The 25,536-nt window shown below is 44.5% G+C and overlaps 1 protein-coding gene across 4 annotated transcripts in view; it reads left to right on the forward strand.

Moving 5' to 3' along the window:
• Positions 1-333: 333 nt before the first annotated feature.
• Positions 334-25,536, forward strand: part of ABCC9 (ATP binding cassette subfamily C member 9) — a 915,119-nt gene continuing 889,916 nt past the window's right edge. For 3 of the 4 annotated variants that reach the window (XM_086920444.1, XM_086920437.1, XM_086920451.1), the window contains exons 1-2: positions 349-485; positions 4,145-4,266. In XM_086920444.1, coding sequence (XP_086776570.1) covers positions 4,149-4,266 — 118 coding nt within the window. In that variant the 5' untranslated portion in view covers positions 349-485; positions 4,145-4,148. Of the gene's footprint in view, positions 486-4,144; positions 4,267-25,536 lie in introns of all 4 variants that reach the window. The other variant, XM_086920457.1, reaches the window with a different exon arrangement.

Consider the following 25,536-nt stretch of genomic DNA (forward strand, 5'->3'; position numbering starts at 1 on the left):
TGAAGAAATTAGATTTTTGCTGTACATCTATAAAGTGGGAATTACATTGAAATGAGTCTTGTGGCTGAAGAATCAATAATAAAATATAAGCCCTATCAATGGGGTGTCCTTTGTTAGAGTGCCCACTGTACATATGTGTCAAACAGGCTGCATTCTGTGCCGCAAAACAGTGGGCGTGAACAGTGAGTGTGATTGTTAGTAGTTTGTAGCTGCTGTCATTTGCAGCACTGGCAGTGGGAGTGGGTGGTTCTAGTTGCAGTGGCCCTCTGACGAGGGCGTTGACACTTATTTGTTTCACAAATGTAACACTGATGCATGTTTGTGATTGTTCTTTTCTTGTCAGGATGGGGAAGCCAAAGCTCGAAAGTTCAGATTCATCACAACACCTGGCTGCATTTCCCCGGGCACAACCTACGATGGATTCTTACCTTTGTCCTTTTGTTTGTTCACGTTTGCGAAATAGCAGAGGGAATCGCTTCAGATGGGTAAGTCACCATATTTACCTACACCTGTCACCCTTGGCACACCATGTGAAGCACCACAAAAGCACATTGTGTTAATATGGATGCATTGCAAAACACACGAGACATGAGTCAACAGTTACATTTGTTTTTGGCAACACATTTCTATGTAGCAACTTGTGCAACCTCAATGTCAGCTGCCAATGATTTGTACATCTCACCAGCAAAAGTCCACAACAGCAATGCACCAATGTTTATCTGCACATTGGAAGAATCTGGTCAATTGGAACTACTACACGTTCCTCTGCAATAAACAGAAACAATGTAACATAAACGGCAACAACAATGACACAAGGAAATTACATGGTTTCTTTCCACATAAGAATGCTTTCTCAAATTAGAGAAGATGAGCAACATATGAGGACACAGTCAGAGACATATTCACACAGTAAGACCGGATCCAAAGATCCTTCATGCTCTGCCTTCTACTCCTGTAACAAATCTGTCCATTTGCAGGGATAAAACATAGGGAGCAGCGGGGAAATTGTGGCCCATATTACCAAGGTGAAGTATCGCAGCTTTTTCGGCTAATTGTGCAGAGAAAGCGGTGGAACTTCTACCGCCCTATTAACAAGGGCATGCTAACGCCTGCCTCAAGCCCACTTTGCATGTCAGCGAGAAACATCGCTAATGACATGCAAAGTGGGCGTTCCCACGTTCAACCGCATATTAATGTGGTTGGAGGTGGTAACACCCTATTACCAAGGCAGGCGTTGGGAGAAGGAGACCTGCATTAAACTCGTTTATTGCAGGTCTCCCAACGCCTGCTCTAATCAGGTGTTAGGCATTGATAACATGGGGGTGTGGATCATAAAGCTGAATCCACCCCCTCATATTATCAAGGCACACATTAGCGCGTGACAACAACGCTTGTTTTCACGCGGTAATGTTCCCTATCGCCAGCTATAATATTGGCTACGTGTTGCGCATTGATAATGACGCGCTAACACGGCGATAATATCCGGCGATAGCCAGCGATAGGGAAATGTGCGATGTGCGTTTTTTAACGCACATCTTGGTAATATGGCCCTGTGTGTCTTAGAGCCATGTCCAGCAGGGGTCGAGGCTTATTCATGTACATCAAAAGTCATGTAAGTTGCACATGGATTTCCTATGAGGAACTGTTAACCACTAACAAAGAAATGTCACAATGAGTTTGTGTGAATCTGAATTATTCTCGTATTTTCATATTTAAAAGAATCCATCTGTTTGGAGGGTCGTGAAGCCAAGGTCTACATACAGGCTTTTTTACATTGGTGGGGCATACACTTGAAAAGTTTAATACGTATCTACAGCAACCTTTATTACAATTTAGATTCCACCGACAATAAAAACATTAATCGAAACACAAGACTTTTACGTGCTGGACTCTAACTTAAAGTACAGGCTTACGACCATTATGTGCATATAAAGGACACCATCAAACAAAGACATCTCTGCTTTCTAGCCTCACAAAGGATCACTCTAGAGCCTGGTTTCAGGAACTTGCGCTGTAACTTCAGTTTCAGACTTCCTCACTAATATACCCTGGAAGTGTGAATATGAACCCACGTCCAGAATGAAAGGAGGAGGATTACAGAAAAAAGCATAGATCTGGACAAGAATCCTATTGACATCTGAGAAGGTTTGTCACGTGGTCTGAAGGTTTGGTCAAAAGGCAGGATTGGACACCTCTACCAGCCACTCCATTAGATCTTTAGTGAATCACTGCCTCAAATTAGCATACCCTCATTCACTTCTTTGAGTTTTAGATGCTTCCCTGGAAGTACAGACTCTGACTAGCTCATGGGTGACCGGCATACAACCACGAAACACAGCAGAAACAGCATGGCACACTGCAGGACAAAAAGGGGAGAGAGGTAACACAGTAAGAGCAAGTACTACCCAAAGCCCTTGACAGGAAGGGAAATGACAACAAAACATATATGCAGGAAGAAGCGAGCTGGGTTGGAACCGGGACAAATGAAAGGGAACCTTATAATACACCAGACGTTGCTGTCAAACTATCTGATGCTGATTCAGCCTATGTATCTCCCAAAACGTTCTCACTCTAACTCCTTCATGGTCTGTGTGTCTCCCGTGTTCCTCTCCCATTCTATGCCCCGTCCTCCACCTCTCCCATAGACTTATCGCTGTTCTGTTCTTGCACCTGATCCATGTCACTGGTAACACATTTATCTGTCTTTTACAAGAAGGTGTGATGGTTTGTTTTCACAATTGCACTCAAATTGTGCTGCTACTGTTGAATAACATAGTGGGCTATGGCCTCACGAGTTAAATGTTAACCTTCTGGAAAGTGGACATAACAGGACGAGGGGCATTATCAAACCCCTACAATTTCTTCACACACATAGAAACCCTCTTTTCATGGCTTCTGTACTTCTTGCAGTGTCTACTTGCATTGTGGCATGTGATCTTATCCAGATAATGTTCGAACTTCAGCAGTTGAATTGATCAAAATTCTGCGCTGCAACCTGGCGGATCCCTGCTTTGTCAAGCACCTTCTCCAGGCTCTGTACACTTGCTCTTCAATTTGCATTCCAAAGCCACACGGGACGATCTCCATAAGACATCATCAGTGGCAGCATTTCACTTTCAGCTAGAACGCGTGATGTCACAAGATTGAATCTAGCAGATCACAGGACATGTTGACACATGATGTGCCCCTGAAGAGGTTTGCCTCAGCGGCTTTGAATCTCTACATTGTTTGAGAAAGATGGACAACCACAGACCTAATGCCAGATTTATTTTTATTCTATCAGAGAAAAGCAGATTGTGGTCTCATGCAAGAGTTTCTGGCATGTGACCTTCATTGGCATGTAACAGCCGCAATTATTTACAGTCTTACACTTCGAAGTTTACCTGCCTTGATATAAGCATCTGACAGTTGAGGTTAAGCCTTGCATCTGAGTCTTCATTAAACACAACAATGGATAATGATGCCTTTTTCCCCTTTAACAAAGCAGAAGCACATATGACCTGCAGCGATGCAGCGAGTGCAAGGGAAATAGTTGTATTTATTTATTTTCTTACTTTACTCTTTGCCATCGTATGTCCTACTCCACTATCCCAAACCATGCCACCTCCCCCGCCCCGCCGCCCTGCATCACTCCCTCTGCGAGCCTCCACTGATTGGGTGTAAGCCAATGTTACCTTGTTTAAGGGAGTGAGCACACACACTTTAGCACTGGTTAAAATGGGTAAAGAGTCCTAAGGCTAACAAAAACGAGATCAGCAAAAAGGGAGGAGTAAGGCAAATGTTTTGGGTGAAGACAATCCACAGGTCTAACAACAATTCATAATTTCACTATTTTTCTCTAGTTTATTATATTTTATTGCTTTTGGAAATTACTAATGTTTGCTTTTAAATATTATGGTGGATGAAGGAGATTACAATTGTTGAGGGGTAGGCTTTTTTAGAGGATGTCTAGAATGATTCTGTATTATTTTGCATATTTATTGTTCAGTTCCATTCCTTGGTCTATAATTTTTCTGCAACTAGTGTTTTACCAGAATGTGTGCAATTTAGGAGGCAAGCTGAAAAAAACATACATCAAAGTGTTAGTGAAAGCCTAGAAGACATTCATATTTGTAATTCACTTGTTTCTCATTTCTTTTCTTAGTTATATGAAGTCTCGCCATCTCCATCTCTTTATGCCAGCAATTATGGGTTTTGTAGCAGCCACAACTTCCATTGTCTACTATCACAACATTGAAACGTCAAACTTCCCCAAATTACTTTTAGGTAAGTTCAAGATAGAGGCAGCTGGAAAAGGAAACGTGTGTCCTCCCAGTGAGTATGTATGATTTACCCTCAAATGACATCTTATTTACTCTTGAACCGACAGAAGTCTGTGGCACGCACTCATGAAAAAAGATTTGTATATTGGGGCCAAAATAAGGAAGAGTAAATATTTTACTAGTTCATTAGGACTGGGCTACCTTTTGGATATGGCAAGAAATGCTACGACATTCATTCAGAGGCGCGGGAAGATCTGACATGGGTTTGACCAGTATTTGCGGCTGAATCTACATATCAAGTTTGCTGTTATTTCACAGCACACATTTTTCTGCACACTAATTATTCCAAGTTCAAGTCCACCATGAGTCAACCTGCAGCAATTTGTGAAAGGAGGACGAATCGAAAGAAAACATATAGATTTTGGATACCATAAAACTGATTCTGCGCTTTATCTCTAATTCAGATCTGTAAATTCAGAATGTAGCAGTAAAATTGCCACAGCAAAAAAACCACAAGGGGTGGTAACAGATTTATTGCAAGGTATTTTTATTACGTCTAATCCTGTCGGTCGGAAGGAGCGGGCTGCTAATGCAAACAGTCAAAAAGAGCACGTCTCATATTTCCCTTAAAACATATTTGTCCCATTCTCCCCCCTCACCCCCCTCCTCCCCCCCCACCTAAAAAAAAATCTTAATTAGAAGCACACTTCGTCGTTTGTGTTTTCCCAATCTCTGAAAAGTTCAGTTGGTACATTCTGGGAACATCAAATATGGAGATCTGTTGAAGATTCTAAGCAGTATAACACATGGAAAGTAGGACTCGTGGCAGTTTGATTATGCTGGCTGGCATGCAAATGTCTTCTCTTTAAGGGCCCGATGTAGGTAGGGCGTTACCGATCGGTAACGGCCGAAAATACCGATTTTTGGCCCTTACCGATCGGTAAACAGCCATCGAGATGTAGGGAACCAAAAACAGAAAGAATCGGATAGAAAACCGAATCGGAATGAGTACCGAATGGGAAAGAATCCGATACGTACATACCGAAAATCGGATATGTAACGAATCGGAAAAACACCGAATCGGATGCAAAGACCGAATCGGTCCAATTACCGATTCGTTAGTGACACCGAATCGGAAAATCACCGAATCGGTCCAATTACCGATTCGTTAGTGACACCGAATCGGAAAATCACCGATTCGGTCCAATTACCGATTCGGTACAAATACCGAATCGGACATGATCCGAATCGGAAAACATGCCGATTCGTATGAATCTCCGATCGGGAAATTCCCCGATTCCGACAGTTGGGGAGATGTAGGGAGGCACAGAAACACCGAAATCGGCTCAAAATCGGTAGAATTCACTCGGTATTTACCATGGATTGCAATCAGGTGGTAACCAACTCCAACCCATATAAACAGTCCCAAAATGCATTGCAACTTGCAGGATGGCAGCTTTCTATGTCATTGCGAGGCGGCTACGGCTACAGCAGGAAGGACAGAGGGAATGGCTAAGAAATGAACAGGTCTACAGACAGAGGGTAACCCTGTTCATGCTCACTGAGGCTGAGATCCTACAGAGATACAGGCTGGACTCTGACACCATACTTGAGCTCATCAGGGACCTTAAGCCATTCTTGGACCACCACACCCCAAGGGCACACGCCATCCCTGCGCACGTCCAGGTGCTATGCAGCCTACACCTGCTTGCGTCTGGCAGCTATCAAAGTGGAGTAGCAGCAGCAGGAGGGGTGAGCCAGAGCAGCCTGTCAAGGTTCTTCCACATATTCCTTGACGCCATGATAGACAGGATGGACCAATACATCTCTTTCCCTGCAACCCACGCAGAACTGCTACAAACTAAAGCTGACTTCTACCAGATGGCACAATTTCCCCAAATCATCGGTTGCATAGATGGCACACACATTCCCATTTGCCCACCAGCGGACACCGAATACATATACCGCAATCGGAAATCTACATACACCATCAACGTGCAGGTGATCTGCAATGCCAAGTGCACCATCACAGACCTGGTAGCAAAATTTCCAGGGAGTACCCATGACTCCTATATATTCCAACAGAGCGGCATATATGCACGGCTGATGGCTGGCGAATTTGGAGAAGGATACCTCCTAGGTGAGACACATCATCAGACCCCCATAACACATAGTAGGTAGGTGGAATACATGTATGCATGTGTCTAATGTGACCCCTTTCTCTTCCAGGCGACAGTGCATATGCCCTCCGCTCATTCATACTCACCCCCTACCTCAACCCCTCCACACCCAGCCAAAGGAGGTATAACCGGGCCCACATACGCACAAGGAATGTTGTTGAACGGACCTTTGGCATCTGGAAAAGTAGATTCAGATGCCTGCACAAGAGTGGAGGTGCAAGGCAGTATACCCCCATCACCTGCTGCAAGATCATAGCTGTATGTGCAATGTTACACAACCTTGCGGTCAAGAAGGGCACTGAGGTGGAGTTGTCTGACTACGAGGACTATGACGACGACGAAGCTGTGCCACTGACACAGCCAGCTGGGGTGTGTACGCCAAGTGATGGCAGATACAGACGTGAGGAGATCACTGAGAACTATTTCTGACTGAGTACAGATGCAAAGACAGCTAAATGTTGCTTGCAAAAAACAAATTTTAATAGTGATGCACCACAGTTACAGCACTGATGTGCATCAAAAAATGGAGTATGTAAAATCAAATAAAGTCCAGGGTTCTGGTTTGCTCATCCCCCCTTGCCAGGCTATTTTTTGGCCCGCTTGCCAGACCCACTGGGGTGTCCCTCGGCCCCCTCCGAATGCCCAGCAGCATCAGCGGATCGCTTGGTGCTCCTCCGTGGCTCTGATGCAGCGCTGGCCGGGCTGCTGCGGCTGCTGCTGTCTCCAGCATCAGCCAGGTCCAGGGCAGGATTGGAGGCGGTGTTTGATATTATCATGGCCTCCATGGCCGTGGTGATCCTGGCCATCCCCCTAGTGAGCTCAGCCGTATGCTGACTGAGCACAGATTCTTGGTTGGAGCTGCGATGGCACAGTTGTGCGGTCGCCGCTGCAAGGCGGGCCATGGCCCGGTTCAGCACACGGGCATCCCTCCTGCGCGCCACCTCATGCTCCTCCTGTCTGGCAGATGAGTGGGTGATGGCAGTGGTCAGCCTGCCTAACCCTGCTGCCACCTCCTTGTTGGTTTCCACAACAGCCTGGAATCCCTTCACCAACTCCCCCATCTGCATGTTGTGCTGCAGGAGCTGGCGTTGGTAGGCCATGGTGGATCTGGCCTGTTGGCGCTGGATTTTAACCATCTGTCCCTCCAGGCCCAGGAACACACTGCCCTCCCGTGCTGGTGCAGCAGTGGTGGTGGTGGCACGGCGTCGGGCACTGCTGCTTCCGGCCTGCTGAGTGGGCTGGGGTGCCACTGGTGGGGGTGTGGAGCTGGCCGGTCCCTGAGCCCCTGCTCCCAGGACAGGTTGGACAGGTGGCAAGGCCACGGTTGTGGCAGGAGCTGGTGTAGGCGGAATGGTCTGCCTTGTAGGGGAGTTTTCTGGTGAGAATTGCAAGGGGGGTGTGCTGGGCAGTACTGGGGAGTGCACTGCTTGGAAGTCAATGACCAGGACTCCCTCCATTCCTAGCCCTGGGGTGTCTCCTTCCTCATCCTCCTCCTCCTCCTGGCCAGCCTGGCTGGTGCTCGGCCCTGCGACTGCAGTGTTTGACGTTGCTGCTCCCTCTGCTGGCACAGTTGTTCCGCCTGATGGGGCCCCTAGGTACAAAGAAGCATTTGTAAACTGAGTGCCGATGTATTACAGTCAGTACAATTATGGCATTCCACATGTCCTTGCATCTCCTTACACCGTGTCACACTGTTTCCTGTCTTGTGATTCTGCACTGACATATTTGGCTAACTTCTGCTGACTACATGTACCATGATGCTTGTCTCTTGTATGTTGGTGACAGTACAGTGCTGGTGTTTGCCTATGCATTGTGTCTAATGGGGAGGTGTCTGGTAGGGTGTGTCATGATGCGCATGCTTCTTACCTGTAGCTGTGGCTCTCGCAGAGCTGTCCAGGGTCCCGATTCCTACGACACTCTCCCTCTCAATGGTGCTGGAGACAATTTCCTCCAGCTCGGTGAGGGGTGGCGCCGGGTTGTTGCCTCCTCCAGTGAGTCCAGCCTGCCTTTGTATGTCAGCCAGCTTCCTCTTCGTGAGGCTGCGGATGTCGTAAAACCTTTTTTTCAGTTCCTCTATGGACCTGGGGGTGACACCCGCAGCATTCACCTTCTGGGCGATGTCGGCCCAGATTCTCCTCTTGGTGCTGTCTGGCACGTTGAGGGACAGCTTGCCAAACAGCTGGCGGTGCACCCTCACCACCTCCTCAACCAGCACCTGAAGTTCGGTGGTGGTGAACTTGGGCTTCCTCTTCTGGGAGGACTTCTGGCTTCCTGACTGATCTGCCATTTTCTCCTGTTCAGTTGGCAACCTCCTTCTCCCACTGCTGCTAACTGTGTGTGTTGGGCTCAGGCAGGCTTTCCAGAAACTTCTTAATTAGCTGCACCTGCCAGGGTTGCCACTCCCTGTTTGGGTGGGGGAGGGGGAGCCACCTCATTGGCTGAATCGCCTATTGCCGAATCGGCTTTTACCGATTCGGTAATATCCGAATCGGTAAAATCCGATTCGGTATTATCCGATTCGGTAAAAGCCGAATCGGTTCATTCAATGCATTCCTATGGGCTTTTTCGCCATGGGTCTGTTTTCATGCCTACGAATCTATGATTGCCGAATCGGATTTTACCGAATCGGCTTTTACCGAATCGGTATTCGCCGAATCGGGAATATCCGATTCGGTGGTAGCCGATTCGGTGATTTCCGAATCGTTGTTGGCCGATTCGGTACTTTCCGATTCGGACCGAGCAGAATCGGAACGTACCGAATCTCATTACCGATGCCGACCGAATCGGTATTCATTCGGTTTTTTTTCCCTACATCTCGTTTTCCGATTTCACAATACCGATTCGGCCCGCCTGGGTATTTTGAAATCGGAAAATCGCGTTTACCTACATCGGGCCCTAAGTGTCTGCAAGATCCTACTAAACACGATGGGTTTAGGAGTGAACCATGTCAACGTTCCAACTAGAACTTACAAACTGGGATATGGTGGAGACTTTGAATCCCTTATATCTATCATGCATTGGTGCTGAATTTGAAAGTTGACTCTCAAATATATTTGCAGATGCGTTCTATCAAGAGAATCCATGATATATCACAAAATATGCCACTGCCATTAACATATTGCATCCAAAAGAATGTGAAATCACTCAGTAATGAATAAAACAAAACTCTCACATATATCTCATAAAATCTTCTCAAATGCATCACATAATCACTGCACCATTCACATTCAGTCTCCAATCCAAACATGCATCCCGAGAATGAAATACAGGAAAATAGAAAAAAAACGTTGGCAAAGCCAATTGGCCTAAATAGTAAAAAGCTGAGATAGTGGCTTTGGCAAGCTTATTTCCGCAGACATTTGGACACATAAGCATCCTTCTTGGAATAATTTTTGTATTAAGAAAAACGAAGATGGCCTCCTATTCATATGAATGTGTGCGCAGGTGCTATAACGTATACGTGCACATGATTTATTAGGTACCAGCAGCCAATTTGTAATTTGAAGTTTACCATTCCAACAAGGTCAATGGCCTTTTTATAATGATTAAATAAAAGCAAACAATGAAAGTGCATGGGTGTGAAAAGACTGGGTATGGCTGCATCACTTTACAGCTGTCAGATCCTAATTCAAATAAATAAATACATACATGAATAAAATGAAAACAAGCAGTGGGACAAGGAGCCCTGCGGAGGCAACTAATGTGTGCGGGATAGGGAGACAGAGAGTAAAAGAATCTGAGGTGTGAGAGGGGGCAGAGATGCAGGAGGATTAAGGAAAACACTTGTAAGAAATTGGGTTACTGGTTGAGGGGGAGTGAAACCCTACACAAGTTGGAAGCCCAAATTGTGTATGGGTGAGACACAAGCAAGCCCCAAATAACCCTTGCTCCACACTCTGATAGATTGGCACAGGGCAGTGAGGCTTAACTTATAGTCAATGTGTAAAGTATTTTTGCAACACTTCAAACAGTAATTAAGTGACAACACCACACAATAAGGATTGAAAATACCAGGATAGAAACACAGAGTCATTTTAAATAAATAAGAGAAGCCCAAACAACAAAAATTCAATCTGCAGAACAAAAGATATACGGATTTGACGATTTCAGTCATTATGGTGCCAAAAAGCACAAAGTGCCAATTGTGGATATCTGGTCATGACAGACTAGGACAAAGTCACAAGTTCAGGATGACCGGTTGGAGCACAGGCCAACTACCAAGAACCAGTTGGGCCCACTATACAAAAGATACCGCGCCGAGGATGCATTGTGCAGCCGGAGTGATGCATCAGTTCCGAGGTGCTGCAGAGCTTTGATGCACCCTCCTGTTTAGTCATCGAGGATGCATCAGCATTCCAGATGATGGGTCTGTTCCAAAGAGCGGCGGTATTGCAATGCGAGAACCTGCGTCACACTCAAAGCTGCAGTCAAGAGATTTGCAATGCTGTAGTGTAGTTCCTATATTCCCAATAGGCTCTGCGCATTAGAATTGTATATCCTATAGATTTGACGTAGGACTGAAGTCTACTAGGTCTCTATCGAATATACTAGACTTAATTGTGAGTGCCAGCTAGCTCAGAGGTCACTAGAAACTTTCTCGAATGAACAAGAAGGGATTCGTTTCTGACGACCACATAAAGATGACAACTTTGTTTCCCAAGAATAAGAAATGTATCTCTACAGTCGCGGAAACAATAGATAGTTATTTCACTCACTCAATTGTGCATGCTTCGTTTCACCAGAGGTGCAGAGAAATAGAGAGACGGGTGTTTTCAATAAAAAGTTATTTATTGGACAGTCTTCTTTTTCATGCAGAGGAAATGAACTGCTACAATCGTAATACTGGTTGCAAAGTACAATGCGTACAGTACGAAGAGTATTATAAAATAATACTGTAAAAGCATGATATGGTTTCTAAGCCATAAAAACATAGAATACATACATTAATAAATAAAGACCAACAATACTCAACTGGTGCTTCTAAAATACGCCTACCCCGGTGTACCTAACCTAGGTTTAGTACAAGGGAAGAAGTAAGTAAGCTGTAGCTTAGTTTACGTATTTTTCTGCCAAGAATCTAATCCAAGAATTCTCTAAGGGTCTAATCAGCTTTAGAATGAAGGAGGTCTGGTGTCTCTCTCTTAGGACTCGATTTCCCAACAACCCACAAGGGTAGCTTGGAAACACTTGAGCTGGATTTCTTGGCAAGAGAAAAGACAGCGTCTCTCTCATTGCGTATTCTGGAGGGTCAGCTTCCTTCGGCACTTGCTGTAGCAAGGCGCGTCGGGCAAGTAGATAGTCGAACTGCTCCAAACCACCGTGTGTTTGCCTGGGCAAGTGTGGGCATATTTATACCTTGAAGGTGCCTAGTTTGACGTAAGGTTGGACATAATAATGTCATCAAAGACTTAGTTCTTTGAAAACTCCATGAGTTCTTGGATAAATCAATATTCAAGCAAGGGGAAGTCCCTGACTGCTGAAGGCGTGTTTTTCCAAGAAATCGTTGTGGATTTTCAGAACTAGTGGAAGTAGCCATGCCCTATTTGGACTGCATGGGCTAAGTCTAAATATGGTTATGATTTCTATGCTTTTATCAGGATAGGGTGATTTATGGACATGAATCAGGAAAATTACACTAGGGTCCTAAATTTGTATACAACAATGCGAGGACCTGGGATGGTGAATCTGCTCATAGAGGTGGATCCAGTGCAGGCTGCAAGGTCAATGCAGAGTCTTTGTGCAGGAAGAACCCTCACAGAAAAGGCAAAGTGCTAGTTCTGCTCGGAATCGTACCTCACAGCAGAGGAAAGGCGTCAGCTCTGCTGGATCCACAGATGGGCTGAGCAGGAGGCCAGCCAACTAGCCCTTGGAGTCAATGTGTTGGTCTTGGGTTCAAGAAGCAGGGCCAGTTCTTCTCACTAAGACAGTAGGGAAGCAGAGTAGCGGGGCAGCAGGGTAGCAGTCCTTCCTGCAGCAGAACATCACAGCAGTCCTTCCTCTGAGTCTTCCTCAGGTTCAGCAATGTACTGAACAGTTGGGTCTGAGTTTCCAATATTTCTAATTGGTGCCAAATCGGAGAAGGTTCTGGAGGTTTTCAACCCAAGAGGTGTTTGGAATTTCCTGCCTTACTACACTGCTCCAGATTTTCTGGGGACAGAAAAGACTGGTGTCAAACCCTTTGTGAGTATGCTCAGGCAGAGGCTTTGTAATGTGCAAGTGTGGTAGGTGACAGCTAAGTCCTCCTATCAAGTCAGAGATGACCCATCCTGTCAATACATGTTACCCCTTTGTCTCACTGTCCAGTGTATCCAGAAATGGGTTGGAAGAGCAGATTCAGGTCCACTTCTAAGGGTCCTGGACTGGGGTGGCACCACTTGGCCATCTGTAAGAGTCACAGATGCCAGAGTCCAAGTGTGGGATCAAGGTTATGAGAGTCTTTTGTCCCTGAAGCTCTAGCCATGACTCCAGCTTACCAAACCTTTGGAGTCACTTTGGTGTTATGGGTTCAACCGATTCAGGTCTAGTTCTTTTCACCCAGGCAAGAGAGCAGGAAACAGCAGGTAAGCACTACAGGACAGCAATTCCTTCAGAGTAGTTGTTTGCAGAGTGCAAGCCTTCAGCAGCACAGCAACCCTTCTTCCTGGCTGAGTATCTACATATCCAGAAGTGTACTGAAGATTTGGTGTCTGTGGTCCAGAATGTATACCCAATTGTGCCTTTAAGTGGGGAGAAAATGTCTAGAGGTATCCCTTTGAATTCCTCAGGCATCCTGCCTTCCCTGTTTTGTCTCCAGACTAACTACAGGGGGTACGTAGCCATGTGTGGAGATTGTTGTAGTCTATTAAAGTGTAAAAAAGGCCTGGGTCCTGCCCTGCCCTCCCATCCTGCTAGTGATGGCCAATCCAGGCACATCTAAGCTCTCTGTTGTGTGTGGCTGTTTAGGTCAAATACACAAAGCTCAACTGTCAGCTATACCCAGCCATGTGACCCAGAGACAGGCTGCAGACACTAAATTGTTAAAGAAGGAAAATGCCAACGTTATACAAGTGTCATTTTCAAAATTGTAATTTAAAATCCAACTTAACCATGTGAGACAATTTTTCCTTACAGTTAAAATGAGACCAAATTTGAATTAGTTATTTGTTCTCTTTTGGAAGCTACAGCTTATTAAATGTAATAAGGGAATTCTAATGCTATCCTATGGGAGAAGTAGGCCTTGCAGTGGTGATAAACAAATTTACGTGTTTTTCACTACCAGGACATTTAAAACTTAAAAGTACATGTTTGAAAGACATCTCACACTGCCCTGAGGTCTGTCCAAGGCCTATCCTAGAGTTGACAAACATGTATTCTCAATCAACAACTTTATTTCACATTTTAATAAATGTATAAAAAGTACATAAAATCATAAATAAAATACATCATGTAAAAACATAATTTCAACAATGTCAAATTTACAAGGGTAGCAATAAAAGTAAGGTGAGAGGTCAATAAAACCATTAAATGATCGTACCATTTAATACGCAAATAATTGGCAATGCACATTTTAAAAGTGCGCCCCCTGTGCTGTAATGTTCACCTTTGTAATTTTTAAGATGGCAAGTAAGAAGTTTGCGATCGGGAAGCATAAGTATGGGGTTTCAAGTGAACGGAAGGTCTCAAGGGCCTGATTATGCGAATCTAAGCTACATTTTGTAAGCAGGGGGATAATTAATTGTTTCCTCTCATTCTTATAAAATGTGCAAAAGAATAAAAGGTGTGAAATAGATTAACTAGAGGAGCCATCACAAGGACATAAAGACTACCGGTTTGCCAAATAAACTTGGGGTGGTTACCAGCCATTAGCAGTATGTAATTCAGTTTGAATCTGACCATTACATAGCGATGACAGCTATTTGTAACAAATGAAAGATAAGATAAGTGTTCAATACTCATGGAAGGTGATGCTTGATACATAATAACTGTGGTTTTAGTTTGATGTTTTTGACACCTGTCTTGGGTACATTTTGCAGTAAAAAGTTATTTAGTCTGGCTTTACAGAAGGATATGCACTCGGACGGTGAGATGAACAAAAACTCTAAAGCTAGTTCACTATAGGACTTTTTCACAAAGGCTAGCCAAGTCATTGAGGAATCTTGGTCCAGAGATAAAATATCCTTTAATACCATTTGGATTCTAGGGACCGATTCTCCTTTCCATATTGAAAGCCAGGCTAGAAGCTGGGCAGTTTCACGGTATCAGATATGAACGGAAAGCCTATTTCCTTGTGAACTAGAATGTTTGGACATGCGCTTGGAATGGATAGTAATCTCTTTAGGAATTTGTCCTCTAATACTTGTAGCGGATCATTATGTGCTGTTCCCCTGATTGCTGTGCCATATGACGCTATGGATATGGCTTTTGCAGAGTAGCATTTTTTTGACTGGTTTATTCCCTATTTTTGTTGCAAACTTCCAAATCCCGACTATGCTTTTGTTCATCAGTTGTGCTCTTTTCCTAACCATGGTGGAAAGCATGACAGGTAATAGTAGTGTACCTACCACTGGGACATCCTTGCATTTTTCACTCAGAAACTCAGACAATTTATCTGTATAAATGGAGAAAAGGAAGGGGGCAAGGACACAGACCTGCCTCTCCCCGTTTTTCAATCCTGAAAGGTTTAGTACACTGTATAATAAATGAGAGGGACCCCTTTCAGAACACAAAGGGAATGGGGTACTGATATTTTTTCGCTTTGTACCTGCTAAATGGAACGAGGCAGAAATATACCTGCTATCTCATCATTCAACCAAAAACTCACATGAGCATCTTCCTATTACCCACACATACACAGAAAAAGAATAGAAGTAAAACATAATTGTAGGATTTTTTTTTTAAAAAGAGGAATTTATTAATAGAGAAATAATATTAAAATACAATAAAATAAATATATTCTATAAACAAATCTTGTGACAATAGGTGCAACACAGGAGGTCAAAAAACCCTTTTATACACACAACAAAACAAACAGACTGAACATTTTGTCATTGATATGAACACATTTGTTTAAACAAGTTTATTCCGGAGTCTGATGAAGGAGAAATCCCAAAACTATCTACAGATCCAGTGGCCTTCACGAATTGCGTAAATATACAGTTGACACATTTCGATGGAGTTAAAGTTTATATCCCATCTTTCTCAAGACAAACTCATAAAAACTCTCTTTTTGTTGCACTTGTGTAGTTGCACCAAAAGTAAATCCTGCATATAAAACAAACACATTTTAGTATACACTCTAAAACTAGGATAGAAAATAATTTACAAATGCTACACATGTTCCAGACCCAATATCTACGGCCATATTGGCTCTAATACATAGTTGCAGACTAATAATACTAAACATTTGTGGATATACTGACTAACATGATATATCAAAGAAGTCACTGTTTATCTCAAACCACACGCCTCAAATAGTCCCATTTAGAATGAATTTGATGGGATAAATTCACTGTATACTAAAATTGTGCAAATCATATATGTCCTACTACTACCTATGATAGTGAATAGGATAACGGTCTCAACACATAAAAGAGAATATTAGAAAAAAGGAGAATGCTGGAAAAAGGAGGAATAACAAAGAAAACAAAAGAATCAGGTGCTCAGAGAAATCACACAGTTAATGCCTCATTGCCTCTATTGAGTGGGATTCCTCAGCTTCTCAGAGGAGCTCACTCACTTTGATTACGTTTTAATTAGGAGGAGTGTAAATATACACACATTAAAGAATATGAATTACCTGAAACACTCCGGTAAATTGCTACCCCTTGCACTCGTTGGTAGAGGGTGGAGACTAGCAGGCTTCAGGGAGCATTCAATAAAATCCACAATAGGAGAACCAACTGAATAAGCCTCCTCACATGTTTGCAAAGAGGATACTTCCTAATTCACCTGCATAATTTAATGGATGTGTCATACCTGCTTCCAGCTTGATTTATACTCAAACGATTCGATCATTCTATCCCCGATATCGTTTATACTCGGGGGGCCACAGTATTCAGAAGGCAGTTCCCTTTATAGTTTCTGGCTATAGAGAAAATATATATTTTTTCTAAAAGTTGACTTCCTCTTTTAAAATACTGATTGTGGAATACTGAATATGTCTGTAGTGATTCTCTTCCCTTTAAAAGTTTCCTCATCCTGATTTCATAATCAGCGGTGTCTAATACCACCACACCCTGCCTTTATCAGCGGGTTTTGATAGTATTTTATTCACAATTTTTTGAGTGACTTTCGTATCAAACTACCCCCTCTGCGTGGCTATAAAGGTCCCCAATAAATGAAATTACAGGCGGGTCCACGGCCAGTGACTCCATAATAGATGACAGTTTGCTATGGCTCACGCAGTCAATGGCCACGGACAGCACCATAAATGCCAAGAAAAGATGCCCTTTTTTTGCAGTAACATATTTAGCGGTAATTAAAGCAAGATTGAAGCACTGGTCTATTGTGCCTCTCCCCTTCCTAATGCCATACTGGGCTTCCGCAAGAACTCCATTTTACATTGCCCACTCTTCCATTCCATTTAGTAGCAGCATGTTCATAAATTTTGCTGTGCTGTCCAACAGAGTGATTGAACGATAATTAGTCAGGTCTGCGCCACTTCCCTTCTTGCGGATTGGGACTATAACAGTCTCCTGGACGGCAAGGGGCTGACTTTGGCTATGGTGTTAAATGCTGTGGTCAGAACTGGGGCCCACAAAGATTTGTTAGTTAAAAGAAATCCAATGGGACCCCGACAGGGCCAGGTGCCTTCAGCGCAGGATATTGAGATAAAGCAAGTTCTACTTCATTTATGGCGAAATTCAATACTGATGGAGCACTTAAATGTGAGGCTGAGGACTCTACGGCTGTGACAGACTGTTCCTAGAATATATTTTGAAAATGATTTATCCATGTGGCCTCGTCTATGTGGAGTTTCATTGATGGCCGGTTTTCGTCCTGAAACAGGGTACTGTTAACCAATTTCCAGAAAGAGCTTCTGTCTTTGGATAGTGAGGCTTGTCTCAAGTTCTCCCAGGCTTCCATCGAAATGTCCCTTTTTCTCTCTATCCTGACAGATTCATATGTAGAACTAAGGCTTCTAATAGGATTTTGGTCTCTAGGTTGCGATTTAAGTGCTTTATAGAGAGTTGTTGAGGCTTGAGAGCAGTTTTTTCAAACCATTTAGGTGAAGGGGATGCCTTTTGGGAAGCATAATGAGTTAACGAAGCCTTTAAGCAGCTTAGGACACTATTAAGGGCTTCCACAGTTTGGTTGTCATTGGACAGCATGTTTAAACATAGGCAGATCTCCTGATAGGTGGAGAATACTATTTAGAGACAACATTACGATAGGGTCAATTTTCTCCCATTTTAAAGTGTAGCCATTTTTCCTAGCTAAAATTGGTTTGGGTACGCATTTAGCACCCACTTTTTTAGGAAAATGCCAATTAAATGTTAGATACAGCTGGGACTGATCTCTAAATTCAGAGAACACAACCTCAAAATTCTTAATGTTTCTACATGAAGACATAGTGGACAAAATAAAATCAATACATGAAACGCCCCCTGACCGATAAAATGTTGCTGCTAGTTGTCCTGCGGTAGTGCATATTGGGTTAAGAATTTGCAAATCCCACACCATCAGCAAGTTATTTAGGGCATTTCCGTAGATGTGGGGAGTGAAATGAGAAGTAAAATCGTCCTTTCCGTCAGTTACCCCACATATGTTGTGGTCAGTGTGATTGCAAATATGAGTATTAAAATCACCAGCCCACATAATAAATGGCGATCTTGTATAATAAAGAAACAAACCCTCCATAGTGTGCCCCAGTTCTTCTAAAACTCCCCTAGCAACTATAATATGGAAGTAAGTTGTGCTATTCACAAAGTCCATCTTGTCAACGAAAGAGTATTAGCGACAAGTGTTGTTAAACCCCCTTGTGCCCTGCCTGAGATTGAGGGAGTGCCTGGCATAAAAAAAGAGCGATAACCATTTAGAAGAAAGGATTCTGTGCCCAGGTCTCATGTAAACAAATAATGCCGGCATCGCATACCTCAGATTCCCAGGCCAAGATGCCTATTTTCTTTTTAAAGCTGGCTTTATTCCATGAAAGGAGTGAGATTGCTCCTTCATCAAGGATAAACGGGGCCTCCCCCTATGGGCAATAAATAGGGTACTAGGTGAATCATGTGAAACCGAGCCAAAAGTATCCGAGCCACCAACCCCAGTGGGGCCGGTGGCCCCAAGTTGGACTTCCTCAACTCCGGACCCTGATGTGCTAGGTGGAAGTAATGGGTTGGGGGGGCTGAGTCAGTCACAACTGTCCAGGTCCTCAAATGCAGCATGTCTGTTTTCAAGAAGTATAATATTGTTAACCACCTGGGGGGTGCAGTGTAAGTTATTGTTTGCCTGGGGTCCTGAATTGTTGGTATTGATTTTAAGTATAGGTGGTGGTTTATAAAAAAAATTTATCGATCTGAGATTGTGTGGAAGGTGCTGTCGGTAGTTGGAATAACAAATGCCTTACCAGCCAACAGTTATCAGTTGTTATTAATTAATTTTAGCGCTAGGCCTACCCTGGGTATTCTCCTGGCAATTATCAGATGGTCTTGAATTAGATGGCCTATATAAGGGGCATGGGACAGCAAATGCTGTGCCTTCGCCATCAATTGTGCAGTAGATTTGCTTGGGATACTATGAGCGGTGGAACGTTTACCATACCTGTCAAAAAAGGACATGCAGCAGGAGGTAAATTCAAGGTCAAAGGGTCACTACTCTTTGTAGAGTTAGGAGCCTGTACACTAGCAATGTTAGCATTAGATTTAGGGGCTGTGTGCATGCCAGGGGTAATGGCTGATAGGTCTACCTGAGTCTTTAGTGGGGCAGCGGGGAGCTAAGTTCAACTGTGCTGTCACTCCTGAGATCTCAGTATTATCAGGGTGAATCCTGGTTAGGCTATGATTAGTTACTGGCATTTCTTGGCATGATTACCCCTGACTTTTTGCCTCTACCTCCTCTATTTTTGATGCTGTGATGAATTTCGTTTGACTGGTTTAGATGCTTTGGGCACTTTGCCACTGCTGATCAGTGTCAAAATGCAAGTGCTCCCTGTGTAAAGTGTAATGGTAATTGGTTGTCCATGATTGGTATGTTTGCCTTACTAGTAAAGCCCCTAATAAAGTGCACTATGTGTGCCAGGGCTGGTAATCCAACTGCTACTAGTGGGCCTGCAGCACTAATTTTGCCACCCACACAAGTAGCCTTAAAGAGAGAACTCAGGCCTGCCACTGCATGCAGTTTGTTAAACTACCATGTTGTCCTGACAAGTTCTTCCACTTGCCAGGCCTCACCCTTCCCTTTCTATGCACATCAGACACCCCTAAGGTAGGTCCAAGGTACCCCCCTGGGAGGGGTGCAGTGTATGTGAAAGGTAGGACATGTACTAAGGTGTACCGTGTCCTAACAGTGAAATACTCTCCATTGTGTTTGTCACTGGACAAAATGGGGAAGACTGTGTAATATGTTTCCAGCCTATCTTCCCAAAGGCTTAAGATGCAGAGGTGAAGTTTTGTGTGGGATGATGCAAGGTCCTGGTTCCATTTCTGTACGATTGATACTACAATCTACAGAAGGGCAGATAATTTCCTGACCAGCTGGTATGAGAGGACATGGCTGGTTGAGGTTTCCTATAAAGATGTCCAACACTGGTGCGGTGACCGAGTTGTGAACCCTGATGAATCTGCCATAAAACTTACCGGGCAGTGAAACATGTCGGTTACAGGTAGTGGTATGCGACAGTAAGCTACCAGTCTTTTTACTTCACCAGTACACACCAGAGTTAGTAATAAAGTTGTACAATTGGTGTGTCTGTTGATTTTATCTCACTCTTCGTTGTTTGTCTCACCAGGGAGCTATTTCTCTAGCTTCTTGTTCAGCACTTTTCTGTTCGCACCTTTTGCTTTTGACACTGTTTTCCTCTTGGAAAAGGAATGGCAACCGATGATGAGAAAGGGGCATAGAATTGGTAACACCTGCCAAGTTCCCCGAGGGTTGTTCGCCCGTGAGGTGCCGTCCTTTCCGCAACACATTTTTTCATTTATTTATTTTTGAAGCGTGGGTGGATGGACTGTCTGAGTGGGGCAGACATCATTGGATATGTCGAGTTGAACCTTGCCCAAAATCTCCTGTTTTAAGTAACAAACAGTGGTTTGTTGTGGACAGTAAGGCATTAGAGAATACACACCTAACCATAAATAGAGAGGGGGTGTGTCTGGAATTAAATAGTATATTTTCTAGACAATTATGTACTCATGTCTACTGGACGTATGCTAACCAACGTCCAGGGTACAGGGATCTTTTGGTATTGAATTTAATTGAGTGGAGGGTGATCCCAATGGTACCCGTTTTTCCCTCTTAGCTCCTTTTTGTTATTATAGGTGAAGTTTTGTGGGCCTAAACTCACAATTCAATAACGCATCTTTTTGTGAAAGTGGTTTTTGCTTTGGCTGTTTAGAAATCACTCTTTTAGACGTTGCTGGGTTTTGGTGCTCTAACATTTCTGTGTATCTCTGCCTTTGTTTGTGGATTGACTGTCTGGATCTGAAAGTGATAGATTCTGGTGAATGTCTTGACCCAGGGGAGGAGGTGAGACAGCAACAGTCCGACCTGCATCTGGAGTGTAGGGGAGAGAGTAGCCCCTGGGGGTGAAGAGGCCTGGGTTGCTGCCATAAAACAATGGCTCCATCTCCTTCTGAGTGATTAAGGGACCAGACCCCCACTATCAAAGGTAGGAGGTGTCACTGGCAGGGAGACACCCAGAACTAGTTTAGACAGGGGCAGTGTCCCCCTGAATACAAAGATGTAAAAAATATTTAGTGGTATACCTATGAGTGATGGAACCCCTGGACTTTGGAATGGATCTGAGCAAGACTGAATAGGAAGGGAACTGTTCAAGACTGTAAACAAATGAAACTTATTTTTGGTCAAGTGGAACGTCTGCCAAGAAAGAAACAGCTGAAGAGACTGAAGGAAAGGACTGGCCCTTGCTGTGTGTTCTGGGGCAGGTATGCAGTTTGCTGCTTTAACCAAGGAGAGGCTAGAGGTACTTTGCTGTGTGCTGTGTCCCCCTGCTTGAAAGGACTATGCTTTGCTGTGTCCTGATGTAACTTAACCCCAAGCGCCCGAGGAGAGCTGGCTCCCTTTTGTGTAAACTCCGGAACACTAAAGTTTCCAGAAGTGTCTCAGCGACATTGTGTGCATGTGCTTTGTGCAGCCGGAGACTTTCGTACGAAGTGCTCTGTGATCATGGGCACTTAAAGTCCAAGGGAGTCTCAGCGACGCTGTGTGAGTGTGCTTTTTGCAGCCTGAGACCTTCGTTAGGATTGCCCTGTGATCGTGCACACCCAGGGGCAGATTTATGTTGGTAATGCGCCACGTTTGCGTCACGCAACTGCGGCGTAAACGTGGCGCATCCCTATGACCAATTTACAACGTGAAGCATCTAGGCAGATGCGTCACGTTGTAAAGCCCTGCGCCACATGTGGGCATTCCGGCGTAGGGTGGGCGTTCCGGGGCAGGTGCGCCTCGCAAAAGTGGCTGAGTGAAATCTATAAGATTTCACTCAGTCACTTACAGGCCAATGCTGTGTCAAAACCCTGCGCCTGCTTGAAGCAGGCGTAAGGCTTGAGGCAGCATTGGACAGATAGGGCACCCCCGAGCTTTGCTGGAGCTGTGTCGCAAGCAACACAACTCCAGCAATGCGCCACCTTTATGGCACAGATGCGTCACGCATCTGTGCCGTTTTTGCACCATGGGTGGCGGAGCTGCGGCACAAAAAAGTTATCATAAATCTGCCCCCCAGAGTCCAAGTGAGTCTCAGCGATTGCCCTGTTATCGTGTGCACCCGGAATTCAAGTGAGTCTCAGCGATGCTCTGTGCGTGTGCTACGTGCAGCCTGAGACCTTCATGAGGATTGTCCTTTGACCCTGCACACCCGAGAATCGATAGGAGTCTCAGCGACAGCATGTGCGTGTGCCCTGTTCAGCCTGAGATCTTCGTTATCGCCACTGCCCGGAATCCACTAAGTCGCATCAAAGGCACGAGAACGGGAGAGGAAAGCGAGGTTGCACTAACCATGTAACATGTGTCGCTGCCTGGGGCGGGGTGTGGGCTCGATGAGAGACGCTCTTGGCCTCTCCCATTCTTTCAGCACGAGCCTCTGCTTCAGCTCGCATTGCAGCCTGTACTTGCTGAGGAGTGGCAGTACCGGAGCCAGAGTGCGGAGCTGCACTTTGGTTTACACCATACCCGTGTTGGGGGCATATGTTGGCAGAAACTGACCGCGGGTCAGTATGAGTGACAGAGAGACTGTCTAAAGCACCGTGATTGGTGCTGGAGTGTATTATGTATTGCATTATTTTTGCATTACAAACTACCTGATTGTTGCATTACCCATTGAATTATTTCTGCATTACGAACTGCCTGATTGTTGCATTACGCATTGCCTTATTTATGCATAACAAACCGCCTGATTGTTGCGTTACGCATTGCATTATTCTGGCATTAAGAACAGCTTGATTGTTGCATAACGAACTGCATTATTTTTACATTGCAAAGTGCCTGATTCTTACAATATGAACTGCATAGCATTGCATTAAGACTGCATTGGATCATCTAGAATTGCTCATTAATACCGCCAGAAACTACAAGGGCTGGCTGGCCTAATAACCGCCCAGGAGGAATATTACAAATACGCATTTGTTGGATTTTATTGTGTGGTCTCACCGTATATCTTTTTATATAAACATATACTTGTTTTTCTATGAAACTAGTGTGGAGTCCATTTGTGGTGTCATCATTGGGTCACTGAGAGCGTGGTTGCACTTACTTTACACATTTGCCTTGAAGATAAGCCTGGCTGCTCGGGTCAAGCTACCGAGGGGGTGAGCTGGGGCTATCTGAGAAGGTGTCCTTCCTTTACCTTCTGTGGAAGTGAGGGTCCCTACTCGGCCTAAGGTACCTACCTCCGCCAACTAGGGAACCCCGGTTCTAACAGCCGAATTTACCTTTTCTTGGCCCGAGGCGGGGTATGGTTTATAACACCGTGACTCAAACTAACGTTTGCTGGTACATGTGCTGGTAATGCCAAATCCCCCACCCCACCCCAGCCTGTGATGCAGGCTGTGTCCTCCAATATTTTGCCACTAAGTCAGCAAGAGTTTGTTCAATGGAATCTTTGTGAGTGACAATCAGTCCTATTAGCTTTTTGAGATTCATTTCCACGTCCTTCTAACTTAAGGTAGATCTGGCATTGTTCTGTTGAGGGGCCAGGTTAATTGTTTTGTCCTATGCAGGATTGTTCTTTCTTGGATTTTTGGTTGTGTGTAGCCTGGCCAGCTTTACGTGGGCGTCTTTTCCTTTTGTCAGTGGCAGTGATGACGACTGCCTTAGGTGGTAGCTCAGTTCCAGTGATACGGCCTGGAGAAGACGACAGAATAATAGAGGCTCACAGGGGATGATCTGAGCAGCCGTGGGGGGTGTAGCAGGCCAGCTGAGCAGGGGTAAAAAGTCAGATGGGGGTCCCCCGCTCCAGCTCCCAAAGACAGCCTCCGCTCCACAAGTGTGATTTTATTGTCCAGGGCAGTAATTAGCTTTTCCAGAAAGTTATCTAGTAAAGTGGTTGTTACCCCAGTCGTGACTGACTGGTTTGCTTTCTTCCTTCTTATTCTCATGCTGTTGGGGGGGGCCCAACTCAGCTTCTGACAGACACAGGACGGACCCGCCCTTGACGTAGGCTTTGGCCGGGCGCAGCCTCCAGGCATCCCACACCTCGGGGGCACATAGATGAATTTAAGTGCCTCCAGGTGCGGAACAGACGTCACTGGGGACCCAGGATTCTGGGGGATAAAGTCCTCACCTGGCCCGGTCCCTGGATTGCGTCACAGCCAAAATGCTGAGGCAGGCTTGCAGGAGTTTACAATGCTACGGGGACGGATAGATGAATTTAAGTGCCTCCTGGCGCAGAACAGATGTCACTGGGGACCAGTGATTCTGGGGGATAAAGTCCTCCCCTGGACCAGTTAATTTTGTCAGGTCGACATGGCAGTTTAAAACTACACACACAGGTTGCAGTGGCAGACCTGAGACACTTTGAAAGTGCAACTTAAGTGGGTGTCACATTCAGTACTACAGGCCCACTAGTAGCATTTAATTTAGGGGTCCTGGGCACAGGACGTGTCGCTTTATTAGGGACTTAAAGTAAATTAAACATGCCAATTGGGTATGAGCCAATTCCACCATATTTTAAGGAGAGAGCTTAAGCACTTTGGCACTGGTTTGCAGTGGTAAAGTGTGCACAGTCCTAAAGCCAGCAAAAACAATGTCAGCAAACCAGGAGTTCGGAAGGCAAACGTTAAGGGGAAATCGACACTGAAGATGCCACGTCTAACACATGCCCTCCAAAATAGTGCTGAAAGAAAGGGAAAACACAAACCAAAAGGAAAAGAAAAGAAGATATACAAGTGTCTCCTCAAGTCAGCAGTGGAAGGATACAACTCATTCAGCCAGAATACTTTGAGACCGAATGGATCCTTGGCAGGGTGGAATGCCATTTAATCAAGAGCAGTGGCCTCAAATAGACTACAAAGCCACCCAGTAAGGAGCAGGGGACTGACACCTAGCCCACTCTAAATATATGTCATTTATTAGAAACAATAGGTCTTAGAAATATAACTAAACCTAAAAAAGGGGCAGACAAAACCAGTGAGACACATGCTGCCAAGGCTATGATGATGCAAACAAAACTTTTTTCTGTTGTCCTTAATGTACATCTAAAGATGTATTTGTTATGTTAATCATTACACTTCAAAATTATTATGAATTATAGTACTATTTCGCAGCACAAGATCACTGTAATAGTTTCCAGTGAAATCATAATTTATGCTTATTGTTCAGACATATAGTTCATCTTGAAATGCCAGAGAAATCTCATATTGAAAAAATTATACACATTGTTAGTGAAAGTAAAAATATGATTTAAAACACACAAATGATATAGATGTCTGTGGCGTACAATA

The sequence above is a fragment of the Lissotriton vulgaris genome, chromosome 1_1 (genome assembly GCF_964263255.1).
Source record: "Lissotriton vulgaris chromosome 1_1, aLisVul1.2, whole genome shotgun sequence".
In the NCBI taxonomy this organism is placed as follows: Eukaryota; Metazoa; Chordata; class Amphibia; order Caudata; family Salamandridae; genus Lissotriton; species Lissotriton vulgaris.